The sequence below is a fragment of the Pieris rapae genome, chromosome 18, assembly GCF_905147795.1.
Source record: "Pieris rapae chromosome 18, ilPieRapa1.1, whole genome shotgun sequence".
Classification (NCBI taxonomy): domain Eukaryota; kingdom Metazoa; phylum Arthropoda; class Insecta; order Lepidoptera; family Pieridae; genus Pieris; species Pieris rapae.
In genome coordinates, this window is record NC_059526.1 from 7468031 (window position 1) to 7485444 (window position 17414).

General features: G+C 31.7%; 2 protein-coding genes across 2 annotated transcripts; both read left to right on the forward strand.

Annotated features, from left to right (window-relative positions):
* On the forward strand, positions 1-3388 carry LOC110999362 (UDP-glycosyltransferase UGT5). Its single transcript, XM_022268376.2, has 4 exons — positions 1-893; positions 1246-1468; positions 2058-2277; positions 2984-3388. Exons 1-4 carry the CDS (start codon positions 69-71, stop codon positions 3258-3260), a joined length of 1545 nt encoding a protein of 514 aa, XP_022124068.2. The 5' UTR covers positions 1-68; the 3' UTR covers positions 3261-3388.
* Positions 3389-10707: 7319 nt separating this feature from the next.
* On the forward strand, positions 10708-13581 carry LOC110999365 (UDP-glucosyltransferase 2). The gene is made up of 4 exons (XM_022268380.2): positions 10708-11670; positions 12126-12348; positions 12522-12741; positions 13275-13581. Exons 1-4 carry the CDS (start codon positions 10834-10836, stop codon positions 13564-13566), a joined length of 1572 nt encoding a protein of 523 aa, XP_022124072.2. The 5' UTR covers positions 10708-10833; the 3' UTR covers positions 13567-13581.
* Positions 13582-17414: the final 3833 nt, after the last annotated feature.

Here is a 17414-nt window from a genome sequence, read left to right on the forward strand (position 1 = left end):
CTAACCCCTTGTTATCGTAGTGTAAAACGTGAAGTGAAGTCAGTGACAACAGACTTAGTAACTTCACAATGTATACGCTAACATTTTTTGTATTGTCATATGTTTTGACTGTAGCAAATACAGCAAAGATTCTCGCGGTATTTCCAACTCCATCCGTAAGCCATCAAGTTGTGTTTAGACCATTAATGCAAGAATTATCAAAGCGGGGACATGATCTTACAATCATAACAACAGATCCGATATACTCTGCCGCCAATTCTACAAAGAACTTTAAAGAAATAGATATTCGTGATATCTCATACAAAGTAATGAGGGAAAATTTTACGTTCAATGTTAAATTGGGAAAGAAATCTGATTCGTTTGCGCAGATTGAGAGTTTTGTACTCATGAATACTATGTTGGCATCTGTTCAATTAAGGCATCCACGAATCCAAGATTTAATCAACGGACAAGAAAAATTTGATTTGATATTCGTTGAAGCCTGGCAAACACACGCATATTATTACTCTTATGTCTTTAAAGCTCCAGTAATATTAATAAGTTCATATGGTATGTTTGGAAATGAAGATACTGCTATAGGTGCTCTAACACACCCGTTTTTGTTTCCAACACTAGTTCAACAAAGAACATTTAATCTTACATTTTGGGAAAAAGCTGAAGAGATATACAAAAATTTATTCTTTCGAAGACAGTGGTCATTAATGGAAATAGAGGATCGTAATCTGTGGCGACAGATCTTGGGGAAAAATGTGCCTGATTTCAAGGAAATTTATAATAATATTGATATGATGTTTATGAACATTCATCCAATGTGGATAAGTAATCAACCTCTGCCACCCAACGTCATTTCAATTTGGGGTATTTATAAGAACCAAAGAAAAGCCTTACCTACGGTAAGTACTTGAATATCCCCTAAAAACATACAGGATTATAAAGCTATAGAAGTTTGTTGTTTATGTATATTTCAATTAAAAATAATCTTCAAAATCTCCAAAAAAAAGCTTCAAATTATCCAGATAATTTAAACTGAATTGCAAAGCACTTAACTTGAAGACGGCTCTTCCAATTCATAATTTTTTATAAAGTTAAAAAACCTAAAAACCAGGTTTTATTTCTTAATTGTAACACTTTAATTGTATTATTTTATATTTTACGGTTTACGGGTTACGGTTGCTCATGCAAGGCCGGAGCGAGTCACTTGAATAAAACATTAACAATTCTCTAACAAATACTTATAATTTTCAGGATCTTCAAAATTATCTCGACTCATCCAAAAACGGTGTGATTTACTTAAGTTTTGGTTCCAACGTTCTCTCATCAGTTCTACCTGCTGATAGGATAGAAATATTTATGCGAGTGTTTGCTAGATTAAATTACGATATCTTATGGAAATGGGAAAAGCCAGAACTACCTGGTAAATCGGAAAACATCAAGATATCAAAATGGCTACCGCAAACAGATTTATTAAGTAAGTAACGAAGATTCCGGCGTCTCGTTAATTTTAACTTTTAAACGTTTAAATAAAACCACACCACCACTTTGTGGAACCAGCTGCCCACTGAAGTATTTCTGAACCAATCCGACTTAGGGTTCTTCAAGAAAAGAGCATACCAATTCTTAAAAGGCCGGCAACGCACTCGCGAGCCCTCTGGCATTGAGAGTGGCCATGGGGGGCATGCTCACCTGATGCTAAGTTCCTGCCCGTTTGCCCCATGTTCTATAAAAAACCCTTTTTAAGGAATGTAAAAGAACCTTTAACTTTTGTAATATTTCTTTTTTTGGAAGGAATACGACGTTGCTTAATTATTTAAGTACGTAATATCTCATCGCAATTTCATGCAAAATCTAAATTAAAAAAAATCAGTGGCACTACAACCTCTTAAGGTCTCGTCCTAATCCGTAATCTGTTTCATGATAAATTTTTAAATCTAATAAGCAAGTCTTCCAGGCAACCACTTTTTGCTTTAATAAAATCAATATGTGTTAATTTTATTTTCAATGATATTAGATCAAAGCTATATAAATTATTAATTTCAGTAATGTTCTATGTGTTTTAGGACATCCAAATGTAAAACTGTTCATCACGCAAGGTGGTTTGCAATCCACTGACGAGGCTATAAATGCTGGAGTACCAACGATAGGGGTGCCGATGCTTGGAGACCAGTGGTTTAATACAGATAAATATGTATATTACAAAATTGGTATGAAACTTGACATGGAAACCCTCACTGAAGAAGTTTTAGAAACAGCTATTTATACTGTTATAAATGATACCAGGTATGTTCATTAAAAAGACAATTCTTGTAGTCTTGAGAAAATTTGGGACCCTCACATTTTTGAGCGTTGTATTATTGAAGTGAAACTTCTTTAGAATCGTTGTGATTTCAAACCGGATGCAACGAAAAAGCGACAGTAAAAAGAGACAGAAACATTAATTCATATGATTTAACGTGGGAGAAAATGAGATAGATAAACTTCTTTCGAATCGTCGTGATTTCAAACCGGATGCAGCGGTAAAGAGAGACAGAAACATCAATTCATCATATGATTTAACGTGGGAGAAAATGAGATAGCAGGCATTATACAGCCTCTCTTTACTGCCGCTTTTTCATTTGATCGAATTTCAAACTTTCGATGTTTTAGTTTTTCCCAAATTAAAAATTTATATTAAACTTATAAATTAAAATTTATCATTAAAATATACTGTTTTAAAAGAACACACACATTTAGATAATGGAAAATGATTAATTTATATATGATTAATAATAAAAAAAATGTTTTTGAAGGTTTCACTTCTACCATGTGTGAATTGCACATATGTTTTTTTTTAGTTATTAAAATCTTTATGTACAGCCGTTATAACGAATTTAATATCATATTGAGTAATAATCATTAATTTGGGCCGACCGTATATACATCCTCATAATTCTCTTCTAGTTTCATCAACTTAAAGACATCGATTTAATGTGGAATAAATTTACAGTTACAGGGAAAACACAGTAAAACTGCGGACACTCTTGGAGGATCAGCCACAGAGTGCGTTAGATCGCGCAGTGTGGTGGACAGAATATGTGCTGCGTCATGGAGGGGCGAAGCACCTTCGAGCTGCAAATGCTAATATGTCCTGGGTGGAGTTCTATGAAGTAGAATTTGTACTAAAAGCGGCATCTCTCTTACTGCTTCCATTGGTGCTAGTCGTAGCGGTTTTGTACTTCACATATATCACTTTAATGCCGAAGCAAAAACTTAAAACAAATTAAAGGGGTATTAAAAATTCAGTGAAATACAAAAACTAAATTATAGATTAATTTAGGTATGTTATTGAAGTCAAGGTTTTTTTTTTACATTTGTAACAATGCGTAGAATTACTAGCGAGCCGCGTATTATTTTTAATAATATATGTGTGTGTTTATATAGTATATATATGTAAAGGTTGTTAAAGGTACACTGCCATAGGGACCAAACTGTTTATTTCTTTTAAATTTTTGTATTATTGCTATGTAGATTAAGAAAATTGTAAATTCTGTATATTTGTTTGTTATGATTACTAAAAAAAGATTTAAATATATTTGGGTGCCCTTATTTTTGAAAGTTTATATTTTTGAACACAAAACAGTCTCTGTTTATTTTATTTATTCATAATTGACTTGAGGATTATTTTCTTCCTTCATTCGATAACGGTAACCCTAAACCCGTACGACTTGTATCTTATTGGATACATACAAGAATAAACTAGATCTGGGATAAAAATTGAAATTATTTATTGAATTGATTCTTTTGTATATTTACTCAACTACACTAATTGCCATATAACAATATAAGCTTCAGAGTTTTATCGTCGGATAACTCGTGCGCATGTGCATTGGCTTGTTTTATTTCTTTTTTTCTACTCCGTCACGATCCCCGTACACTGTTTTAATCTATCAATATTGTTAAGGTTTAAACAGAAATCGAGCAGTGTAATTGATAATCAGAAATGAAAAAACACCGACCTAATCTATACGCTATCTAATCAGCCATTAATTTTGTAGCTAATAATAGTAATTTACTTTTAGAGAAATACTTGTAATAATATTCGGCAGTAGTGAGTATTACTGTGGGTTGAGACATCGGTGCCATTCGCAATCTGCGCAGGAGATATTAAAGTGCACACACACTTTAATTTCAGTTTTTGATCTTTGTTAAGCTACTGTGTATTTTGTTAGTAATTTCTCTTTCATAAATAAATCAATCAATCAGTGGCGCTACAACCTCTTTAGGCCCTGGCCTCTGATTTCTGAATCTGTTTCACGATCATTTTTAAATCTAATAGGCAAGTAGGTGATCAGCCTCATTGGAGGCATTGGCCTGATACACGTCGTCGACTTTTTGGGTCTAAGACATGTCGGTTTCCTCACAATATTTTCCTTCACCGTTCCAGCAAATGTTAAATACGCGCATAGAAAGAAAGTCCATTGGTGCCCAGCCCGGGATCGAACCTACGACCTCAGGTATGAGAGTCGCACGCTGAAGCCACTAGGCCAACAATGCTCATACTACTCAACGCCACTGATAATATATAGTTCAAAGTAAATCATAAATTTTTAATACGGATAATCACAGCCACATTGTCATTTATGGCTGGCGGAATTTTAACTTGCTAATCAAGAAATTGCGACATTTTGTTGTAAATTTTTGCATGCCAACATTTAGGCAATTTTTTAAGTAATTTTCGTAACCTAAATTACTTGGGACTTGGGAATGATATCTGCGTTTCTGAATATTGTCACACCTTAAACAAACACTTTTTTAAAATAGCAAAGCCAGTGGCGCCATCAATCAATTTTGTTTTACAGGCAAGATTTTTTTTTTATCTACCATACTATTTAGTGTTAGTTGCGTATAAAAACAGATAAATCCATGTGTGTATTTGAACGCATTGGTGGAAACTCAAACCATTCTAACTGCGTTGACTTAATTTCATAAAACATAATATTAATTGAAAATAAATAAATTACTTATTACAACCCCGTCTTAACATATAATGATCGCCTTTGTTATAACCTAATTAGCCCAGTCATATTAGGGGTTTCACCTCGGAATGAAAGATAATAAGCTGCAAATTGGTATGAACCTTTGTTTTGTCATTCTAAATGTTGTCTCAAAAGTCACAATCGTTATCGTGTCCGCGTCTCAAGATATTCAAGGTCAAAGGTCACAAAAATCGGTTTTTCGCGAATATCTGGCTTCCTATCGGTTAAATGAGATTTGCATTTATTATAAAAGTTGTAGGCTATAAAATTCCCTACAACTTTTGTTTAAACTTTTTTTTCATACGACCAACCGTTTTGAAGGTAGAGCGCGAAGTGCACATCGTACAGACATAAACCTGTACAACTGTCAACACTTCCACCAACAAGTGTAGCAGCTCATCAACACATAAAACGTGTCTACTACCAGATTCAAACGTGGTTAGGGAAGGACTTAGAACCTCAAGAATGGGGCTGGATGCTTGAAAATGAAATCCTGGAGCCCATACCAACGTTATTACCTCCAGCACCAGCCGAACTACTAAACGTAATATTTTGCAATTGCAAAAATGGTTGTGGTTCCCGCTGTGGATGCAGAAAATCAGGGCTACAATGTTCTTTAGCTTGCGGCCAGTGCAACGGACAAGCTTGCCTCAACGCTTCACTGTATCCAAGTAATCCCGATGAAGAAAATACATATGATCCCGATATTCTGGAAGGTTTGGAGATGAACATGACAGATAATGAGGATGATGACAATGAATCGAACATTTTTGAGCGACAAGAAGAAGAAGAAGACGAAGAAGAAGAAGATAATTAGCTTCCATTTCCAATTTCATTACAATTAAAATCAACAAAGATACTTTTGATATTTGAACTCACATTTTGATAAATGTATATTATGCCGTATTTAATAATAAATAAAAATATGTGTAAAATATATACTCTTACTATCATTTTAACTTAAAATAAAACTAAAATATATAATCCAGAATTAATAATATTTTATACTTAAATAGTTAAATATGAATAATTATATATAAATAATCAAGTTACTTACTTTAATTAAATATAAATAATTAATAGTTAGAACATAAATAATAGGCATTGTTTAATAATTATAATTATTGTAAATAATTGACTTTATAACGTACTGATAACCATAACTCACGCTTGACCTTGCATTAGGCCGTATATGACTGTACGATGTGCACTTCGCGCTCTACCTTCAAAACGGTTGGTCGTATGAAAAAAAAGTTTAAACAAAAGTTGTAGGGAATTTTATAGCCTACAACTTTTATAATAAATGCAAATCTCATTTAACCGATAGGAAGCCAGATATTCGCGAAAAACCGATTTTTGTGACCTTTGACCTTGAATATCTTGAGACGCGGACACGATAACGATTGTGACTTTTGAGACAACATTCAGAATGACAAAACAAAGGTTCATACCAATTTGCAGCTTATTATCTTTCATTCCGAGGTTGACCCCTTTTCTTACCTAATATGACTGGGCTAAATATGATTATTCTAATTCCGTCCGTTTAGCTTAGTTAAGCTAATGATATTGTGGACATTACGGATAATGCAACATTAGTATAATCAAGTATTTTCGCCGCATAATATTCGTTACTTGTGAACTTCTTGCATGATAATTGCCGTAATTTTATACTGATATATGTGTACGATATAAAGTTAAAGATAGGAAAGCTTAGATCTTTAATTATAGTCACAATTTTATTTTATTGTAAATTATTTGTTTATTATTTAGTACAATTCTAACAGATGGCTCTGTGTTTCACATTAGCTATCTTACGGTAGGAGAACTTACTTACATAAGTTCTCGTACCGTCCGTTTCCCATGAATAGTTTACTACTATGTAATATAACGAAAACCTCAGCCACATCAACGCCTGGCCGAGTCTGCTAGTACACATATATATAATTTAGTAAAGACACAATATTTGAGTTGATTAATATTATAACAGCAAATAATTATGATTGAAGTTTCAAAAATGAAAAATCTTACAGCATAATGTCGCAATGTATTTTGTAATTTAGAATTTTAAAATTTCGTCAACTATTATCGACGACATGGCTGCGATTATTTCTATTAATTAAAAAAAATAATTCGAAGTTAAAAGTTTCACTTTAAATTTATATACATATTATACCACTAAGAACGGTTCGGTGGCCGTCGATACACAATCTTATACTAGAATAGGTCCTGAGTACATACCTCGCTACAATGTCTTCTTACCAGGAAGAAAGGCAAACAATATTGTCAGCCATTAGGATTTTGGGAAATTCCTTTAGTATGGGAAATAGATAAGTTAGACTGACGCTGATACACAATAGTTCTTAAAAAACGCACTGAACACACACTATAATATTCTAATTAGTGGACGTAACTAATTATCAAATATAATTAAGAAAAGTATATATCAAAATAAATATGCGTCTGAATTAACCCGAGTAAATCTCAACAATGACAAATCAAAAAATGAGGATCGGCCGAGTAAGAATATATGGGATCACTCTCATGACCCTCATCAAATATTAAAAAATGAAAACTATGTTCATATTTCGAAAACATATATTCAACTTTTATAGCTAAAATACTCTAGATTATATATTACTCTACTGCTCTTTAGGAAAATAATTGCAGATAGCTCAATTTCACTACGTCAAAGTAGTGACAATTCTGGGTAGAAATTTATGGCACTACCTACGAGGTCAGTAGAAATCCAAAACGACGATGAAACCTAGCAAATGGTTGTCTTTTTCAAAATATTTTATTTTTATTTTTTATTGATAGATATTTTGTGTGAGAGAAGAAGTTAAATGGAAATCACAATTGAATTGATCAAGATACATTTATTTGTACGCATAAATACGCTTGCACGTCTAGCTTTAAGCGGAACGCATCAAGGTAACGACGCGCCGCGAGGTAACGCTGCATGAGTCATGTTTTTTCCTGTGTGCAGGCGGCTCCATCGAATTATAAGACATTTTCACGTCAAAAAGCTTATATAAATAAATTACTTTCGACTAATTTTTGATCCTGGTCAAGAATTCACCTCAAAAGCAAGCAACGCAAAGTCACCTCATCGGTTATATTTTGTAAGTGTTCGTAGTAACATAACGAACGGTTGAATGTTGCGTTTATATCGTAAAACATATGCTAATGTCAAACAAAATGAAATTATTTCAGAACTCACTTCAAGCTGATGTTAAATTCTTTGGCTTTTGTTTTTTGTATAAAAGGTCGAATGCCTGAAGCCACGTTTAAAACGGAATGTGACAACGATTATTTGTTTTTTCTTACATATTTAAAAACATAAATTATTTTCAGTGATAACTTATAAATTTATGTAAAATTTTGTACTGTGTGTACATTGTATGTAGAATAACGTTTTCTGTCTTTCAGAATAAGAAATCTATATTGTTTAATACTTAGGTAACAAAATAAAAAAAAAATACGTTTATTTTGGCTTATGTTCCAATCATCATGAAATCACTTATTTCACGTCATTAAATTCGACCTTTCGACTGTTGGCATCCCAACAATGAAATGGTTAGAAAATGAACAAGAGTTTTAGATATGCCGCCAATTTACAAAAACAAATGACAAATGAATGCAATAATAACATTGGGTTACCAAAGAGTTCTAAAATTGAAATTTGAAAAAAGTTTTCAAAAGCAATGTTCCTAACTGGCCAGTTCTAAACATTTTCAATGTTACCTACGTACTATATAATTAAAGCTAATTGAAGAGCGCTTTGGGGTATATCAATTACGAGATATAATACATATTTACATTACATCAAATTATCTGTTTTAACTTTAGAGGCAGTATCTTCAAATGGGGCCTTTCAGAAACTTTGATATTCGAAAGAAGAAATGCTTAATTTTAGTCTTTCCTCCGTTATTGTATTAAGTAAAGGATTCATTAGATTTACCTTAGATTTAATCAGAAATTACGAAATATATGCACTATCAAATGTATATATATATATATCATTATTTTAGTAATTTTTGTTTAAACCTTCGCAATATTGATAGACAAAACCAGTTTATACGATTTTTTAAAGGATGCGTATAAGTAGGTCACTTATAAACCTAAATAATCACAACCCACGACTAACTTTCTTCGACAGGGAAAACAACATAATATGGGATATCTTAGACCTTAACATCGATAGCCAAATAGAAATTTCGTCCTAAAACAATGAAAAACCTAATGCCAACCCCCCGTTTGGACGTTATGATGAAATTAGTTTATGAGATAGATGTCTTTATTTACCACTAGAGCTAACTTTGTTCCGCCTAACAGTCTAATAATATCGTTGTTTAGTTAATGTTATTTTAGCTTAATTAAATAATTAACTTTTTTGCAAATACAGAATGGTTTTATCGTTAACCATTGCGAAAGAAGAATGGCAGCTTCAATGCAGCAGTCCAAAATGACCCGTGATGACAAAACTGCGGAGTTTCGTCGACAGATGGCACAACATGCTGTTTGTATTCGTAAAGTTAATTAATTAATTGTTTTTCGATAGCTTATCCGTATTTTTTTTACTTATAACTCGAATACATCAAAAAAGAGATAACTAAGGACGGTCCAGCCGATCTTAATTTATAAGTGGTGTAACTGACACGACTTTGTTTTGTATATTTAGATTGTAAGCCTTGCCAATAAATCCTACTCTAACGTAACCTATCTAACAAATTCGGAATTATATTTGTGAAATCTTTTATACGTTATGTTTAAAATATTTTTTAAATAGCTATATTAGATTATCATGATTCATGTGCACTTTTTAATTTTTTTTATGTATCCTATATAAGTTTAGTTTATTTATTTATTTATTGTTTCTGGTAAGCATGTTTTTTTTTCCTTCTTATTGTATTTGTAATATGTATTTTTGCACTTTTTGCCTACCTTATGTAATTTAATCCATGTTATTTTTTCCTTAACTCACCGTGGTTGTCTGGAGAAATCGCTCGAAAGCGATAAGGCGGCCAGTTGCTTTTCATTAAATTATGTTTAATTTTTTTTTCATTTATGTAATGCAACGAAGTGTTAATGAATAATAAATAAATCAATAAAAATTATAGCAAAATGGGCCTATAGATTCAGAGCCCGTCCCTGTAATTTAAGGAATATTTTGATTACATGAATATTTATTACCATTGAGATCTAAGTTGTATACAGAAGTTTCTAACTTTACCATTACATAGACAAGGCTCACTGATTGATTTGATGTCATTATAATAATGTTTTAGGGTATTGATATCCCCACAGAAATTGTCAGTCGTGAAACTTAATATCTCTAATAACTCTAATTATAAATGACTATGAGGTATAGGTTACTTTGACCCTATATAAATACCTAGTCCTAGTGGAACACGAAATCAAGAAAAAGAATTAAAGATGTTAGCTATAGAATTAATATATCCAGATTCAAACATCAGAAGGTAACTCGGCCTAAGAAATAAGATAACATTTCATACAACAAAATTGCGTCATACATATTACTTTACTGAACCACCGCCGCTACAATCATATCTTGCTTACTTCATATAAGTACGTTAGTTGTACTATTCTATTTAGTCTAATAATTGTATAAGCTCTGATGTAAGAATTGACATTAAGGAAATACGACTATCAAAGACATGATAAGGGTGACCCAGGAATTGTAATAGGTTTTATGGTATAATTATAATGCTTCTAAGTAGTTATAATTATCTAATTAGAATACACACACTTGTTAGTGAACGTGGTCTCATGTTTTATTTAGTTGATAATAATCTTCAGAATGAGCAGGTTTATTTTAATGTTTCTCTTGTCAGTGCTAGTATCTAAAAGTTATGGTGCTAGAATTTTGGCCGTGATTCCAACGGCCTCGATAAGTCATCAAGTAGTGTTTCGTCCTTTGACCCAAGAGCTAGCTAGGAGAGGTCATGAAGTCACCGTAATCACACCAAATCCAGCGTTCACAACAGAAAACCGTCCTGAGAATTTGACAGAAATAGATGTGCACGATGTTACTTATACATATTTGAAGCCAAATTTACAGAAACTCAATCAAAGATTTGGAAGTAGAGAAACAATATTTGATGTCATAGAAGGTTTGTCAACGATGATGGGAAAATTTGTGGAAATACAAGTGCAATCAGAACCAGTACAAACACTGATTAATAATACAGATAAGGACTATTTCGATCTGTTATTCATTGAAGCATGTGGGAGGCAGTATATTTCGTTCTCGCATTTATTTAACGCACCTGTCGTTCTTGGAAGCTCGTTTGGTATGATGTTAGGTAATGCTGAGATTATCGGTGCTCCTAATCATCCATTTTTATATCCACCTTCTATGCGTCAACGTTTATTGAATTTAACATTTTGGGACAAGCTTTCCGAGCTGTATACCCACTATCGCCTAATGAATTTTTGGTATTCCCAAGAAACAAAGGAACGTGAAATTTATACTAAATATTTTGGGGAAGATATGCCAACATATGATGTACTTTATAATAAAGTTGACATGCTTTTTTTGAACATTCATCCATTATGGAGTAATAGACAACCACTGCCACCGAATGTGATTTCAATGTGGGGAATCCATAAAAATCCGGAAAAACCTCTTCCCAAGGTCAGTCATTACTATGTTTGAATTGGAACCAAAATTTAAAGACACAATTTACTATTAAGATTTTTAAAGCTATAGCTCTTATGTTTATCGATTCCTTAAAATAAATTAAACGTCACATTTTGCTAAGAAAGAAAATCCTTAGTCTTAAAGACTGTATTCAATGGTTTTTTGTGGAATATTTTGAAAAGCAAAAATATTGTACTAATATTGTACAAGTGCTGCAAATTACCATACAAAATGGACTTATAATTATATAAGTATAATTATAAGTCCAGTATATTATAGTGATATATTACAAATAATTTCTAACAACAAATACAAATATATTTTAATAAACAATATTTAGAAATAATTATCATTTTTTATTACCAATATACAAATTTGTGATGCAGATTGTCGGTAGTAGAATAAATTTTATGTTATATGAAGCTGGTAAATTGTTCTTTTTATTGCAGGAACTTCAATCCTATTTAGATTCTTCTAAAAATGGTGTGGTTTATTTAAGTTTAGGTTCAAATGCTCGCTCCTCAATGTTGCCAAAGGAAACAATACAGATGTTCCTAAATGTCTTTGCTAAATTACCTTATGAAGTCCTATGGAAATGGGAAACAAATGAGCTTCCAGGAAAAACAGACAATGTTAAAACAGCTCAGTGGCTACCGCAATCGGATTTGTTAAGTAAGTATAAGCGTTTAACACGTTTAACGAATTATTTTAAGGGAACACAATAAAAAAGCCTTTTTAGTGTTAGTTCATGTAGTTTAGTCTTATAAATTATTTCTCTTTCCTTTACTTAATTGTATGTGTACCTAAATTTCAGTTTTTTTTAAATACTTCTACATTAATTACAGGGCATCCAAATATAAAATTATTTATAACACAAGGAGGCTTACAATCGACAGATGAAGCGATCACTGCTGGAGTACCACTTGTAGGCATACCGATGCTTGGTGACCAATGGTACAATGTTGAATTGTATGAGTATCATAAAATCGGTCAGGCTCTTTATATGGAAACAATAACTGAAGAAAAACTATTAAACACAATACATACTGTCATCGAAAATATAAGGTGCGTATGGGTTGGTTGGTGATATGAGGTTATTTGAAACTAAATTTCATATCAACTACCAACAGTACGGTACATCCTTTTAGCAAGCAAATAAAATCCGGCAACGCACCTGCGAGCCTGGTACAGTGCATGCATATTATATTCTATATAATGAGCAAACAGGCAGGATAACGGTCCTGTCGTTATCAATCAACATCAGATAAGACTGCCCGTTTGTTCTTTAAAAAATGTGTATGAGGGTTTTGTTTCAATCGTTTTCTAACAAAAAATGATCCCACCAATTTTCAAAGTACTTTAAATATCTCTCGATTGCATTATATGACAATTTAACAGCCAAATTGATATATTGATACATCACTGGATATTACCAATCCAAATGTTTTGCAACCTGCATTGCTTAAGGTTCATGAAACAATCACTCTCATTCCTTAGAGACTTTTTCCATTCACAAAGAGCCGCGGTTCAAAAATACCTTCAGTGGATTCGTAACACTTTCCATTTTCAAACTCAATACGAAATCCATTTCATTTCAGTTTCAAAGAAAACGTAATAAAACTCCGTGATTTAATGAACGATCAACCAGAGAGTCCTTTAGAGAGATCAGTTTGGTGGATAGAGTACATCCTGAGACATGGTGGAGCGAAGCATCTACGGGCACCGAATGCTAATATGTCCATGTTCGAATTCTATGAAGTTGAGTTTTTACTTAAATTAACAGCGCTGGTACTTTTATCATGTGTAATACTTATTGCAACTTTGTATTATATGTATCTTAATCTAGGATTAATGTTAGGTTTACGTAAGTCTAAAATTAAATCTTGTTAAAATATATATATTTTATAAAGTAAAATTTGTTTTATATATCCTTGTAGTGGCATTGTGAAAAGCAAAGCAAAGGTTGAAGGAGGCTTTTGCCGATTGCCAATTAGATCTGCAGAAATCAAGCTAGATCCAAATATTAGAATAGTTTTTTTTTCAAGCTTCTAATATCTTAATTAATATGATATTTGTTTATGTATGTACCTAATTCAAACTGAATAAAAGGTTATATTATTTTCCTTGTACAGAACAGATAAAAATAGTCTTTAGTTCTAAATATCTTGAATAAATATAATAAACAGTCGAATTATTAAAATATTTGGAACGAAGTGTTGTATTTACAAATAAACTAACGCTGACATGAAATACAGATATGCTAATTTACGTCGTTTACTTAATTTATAATAACGTTTAGTCACAAGCGAAGCGTTTAGAGTTTAATTATATTAATCACAATTTTAAGTATCAAATTCGTAGATTTCTAACTGCTTGAGAGAGGTTTTTATGGAAAGAAAAATTGTAAAATATTGAAAACCTTAAAAGTTGACAATTTTAATTTTATTTGGTATTTAAGCTAATTTTATTTACAATCAAATATACATTGTTTACAATTTTCTTAATCCACAAAGTAATAATATAAATAATTAAAAATCACTGACTAATTGGTACTTTAATATTTTTTTATAATTTGAAAATTGTTCTATTTGTTGAGGCCTAAGGTATACCGGTTTCTTCACGATGTTTGTTTTACCATAAAGTCCTTTGTATGTGCATAAGCTACAACTTTTACTATACCATAGTATATATTTGCAAAATCGCTAAAAAACAGATATTGTTAAACAACTTATTTAGAAAAATCATTTAAACATAAAGGCAAAGTCATCTTGAAAATGTTTCGTTTAAATTAGAAAAAAAAACGTAATATAATAAAGTTCAACAAGTATTTATAAAATAACCGCCGAAATACAAAATATTTTAGTGTTTAGTAAAAGCGCATAAAATTGTTTCATAAACACTAAATGATTTTGATAATTAAATAATTTATTAATATTATTAATTCTAATTATAATTAATTGCACAAAAACCATTAGTGATAAGTAATGATGCCTAATGGCAGAAATATTTATTGATTGTATGGCTTTTTTGTTTTTAATTAAACGCGGCAACGAACGCGAGGCCGGCATAGAGTGTCCATGGGCGTCGGTACCTATCACTAAACTACATATGCCTCCTAGCCGTTTGTTCAATAAAAATAAATAAAAGTACCATAAAAAATATTATACAATTTTATAACAACCAAATTATACAAATAATTTGGTTGTTATAAAATTGTATTACCTATTAAATTGTGTGACATTTCTCGATATTTATAGCCATAAAGATATTTTGAGTTAGAGTTTATGGCTCCAGTAGAGTTTATTATCCAATATGACATCCAAGTACTTAACAGAGCGACTCCATGGAATCGTATCCATATCCTTCAATATTGAGGGTATGAGTTGGCAGGGATTTAGTCCTGGAAAACATTGCCTGTGTTTTAGAGGCGTTCGAGTGAAAGTTGGAGGCACCCAACTAAAGTTCTATAATATATTCAATAAACTTCTATGGTAAATGAAATAGACTAAAAGTATAAAGTCATGTTTGCTACCTAAAACGTTATTTACAGTTCATCGCGTCCGCTCCCGCTGTTGTCTAGACCCGTCAAAGCGTACATTTCGTATAAATCGTCGTAAGACTCCGAGCGAAATAATCGTATTCTCGCTTCATTTGTTTACTTGTTCCGTGTAATTTGCTATCTACGTAATCACCGTGTTTTACGAAATTGATGACGGTTTGAATAGAAATAGAAAGAGTTTTTCAAAATATAGCACATTCGCAGGTGGTAAAATACGGTAAATGTATTTTTTTATATAAACATAATAACAGTACTTACCAATAACAGTTTTTAAAATGGGTTGTATTTTTAAGGAAAAAATCATAAACAGTAGACAAGGCTGCCCTAATGGGTATAAAAATGTTTTGTCAGACCAACCAAATATATGCAAACAATCCGCGATAAAAAACTGATACGATACTAGACGGTAACATATTTTACAACAAAGTTTAAAATTTTGAAAAACTAATTAAATACATTGAATATATTTAAACATATTTCATTTTTGAAAATGTTAGAATATGAATATTGAAACGCAAACAATTTTTTGTTTCTTCTATATTCTATTATTTTTGCACAAAATGTCGTTATTGTCTTATTCTCAGAATAAATTATATTAATTAATTATACCTTTTAGTTCACGTAAATTCTAGCAAAAAATATGTCATTCAATAATAATAAAAAACTAACTAAACATTCTAACAATTTTTTGTTCATTCAGTAATAAACTTAATAAGAACTTAATTAGAAAATATCTATCCGGCTGGAGGAAACTCAAAAGAGGCCGGGATCGAGCTACCAAATAATTTTATTACACATTTGTCGACCGATACAAACTCAATAAACTAAAACTTTAACCAAAAGTGAAGTTTTGATGTATGAAGTGAACCTTTATGATCACTAAATCATTTATTTACGAACAAGATTGTATGTACAATTTTGCTTTATATATTTTTATACGTATAAACACTGCCAAATATATATATATATATATATCAGGCAAATATTCTGAGGAATCCAGAAACATTAGACTTATTGGTACACTAGCAACTCGTAAAAACATTATTAAATTCTGGGCTAAAATTTTACCTAAAATTATTAAATTTTCCGACCCACACAAGCGTCTAGACCAGACATCTTGTGGTAGTAGGTGTTAGATATATATGATGACATATGTATTTATTATTAAATATTTGGCCGTCATACGAATTAATATCCCACGGGCGTTACCTATATAAAGTAAAACGTAAGTAACATTTATAAATGGCTTCAAAATTTTTTTCATAAAAATACAACGCTTCAAACTGGCAGAAGGCCCATCTGTTGTTATGTGATATCGCTGCCCATGGACACTCAATACAGAGGGCTCGCGAGTGCATTGCAGGCCTTTTAAAAATTGTGAATGAGAAGAAATGAGAGTGAAAAAGTATTCAACAGACAATTCAATGTCGACTTTCAGATAAAAGTTTTATATTTGGCGCGACAGGTTTATTTTTTCCAAACATAATAAACTTCATAGACGTATATCGAGGTTCGTATCAGCGAAAAACTCGCCCGAATCCATTATAGGATTTACGAATTTGCGTGCCTTAGTCACGATATTTCAGGGTTAAACCGTAATATTTTCACTTTCATTTTGTATCCACCATCCACAACAAAAACTTAGCTATATCTAAGTGGATAGGAATGAAATAGCTATACTTCCAGAGTAAAATCTCTTAATCAAGGAAAACTTTCTTTTGCTATGCTGGGAAATAATGGAGAGGGAAATCAGAAATTGATATTACATTAATTCACCTACTTAGATTTTCCATTACCTGCTTAAAAGAATTTACAATATTAATTTTATCGTGTAAATGACCAATTGATTTATATGTTGACAATGTTATTATAAAATGTACAGTGAGTCAAAGGTTTTAATGTGAATGGAACATGGTGTAATGGTTGCAGCTCCTTACAAATGTTGTGTAAAAGAAAAAAAAACTTGGCGATTAAAAAGAGTGGCGGAAAGTTTATTGCCAGTTCTTCTCTTCCGTTCTACGACCTTGATTTGAGAACTGGCAATAAATGTAAAATTAGAAGCATTCAATGTTTTTTTTGACGTTCATAAGTGTACATTATGTTACCTACATGAATAAATTATTTTTAACCGGGAAATAAGTTTATTATTTTGTTAGAAATATTTATATACTACTTCTAA

What these genes read in the sequence shown, in the direction of transcription:
- LOC110999362 (XM_022268376.2), top strand. Translation starts at nt 69, where the DNA reads ATGTATACGCTAACATTTTTTGTATTGTCATATGTTTTGACTGTAGCA. An exon ending in AAAGAAAAGCCTTACCTACG is followed by an intron (nt 894 to 1,245) that starts GTAAGTACTTGA and finishes TATAATTTTCAG; the next exon opens with GATCTTCAAAATTATCTCGA. An exon ending in ACCGCAAACAGATTTATTAA is followed by an intron (nt 1,469 to 2,057) that starts GTAAGTAACGAA and finishes TATGTGTTTTAG; the next exon opens with GACATCCAAATGTAAAACTG.
- LOC110999365 (XM_022268380.2), top strand. Translation starts at nt 10,834, where the DNA reads ATGAGCAGGTTTATTTTAATGTTTCTCTTGTCAGTGCTAGTATCTAAA. An exon ending in CGGAAAAACCTCTTCCCAAG is followed by an intron (nt 11,671 to 12,125) that starts GTCAGTCATTAC and finishes TTTTTATTGCAG; the next exon opens with GAACTTCAATCCTATTTAGA. An exon ending in ACCGCAATCGGATTTGTTAA is followed by an intron (nt 12,349 to 12,521) that starts GTAAGTATAAGC and finishes CATTAATTACAG; the next exon opens with GGCATCCAAATATAAAATTA.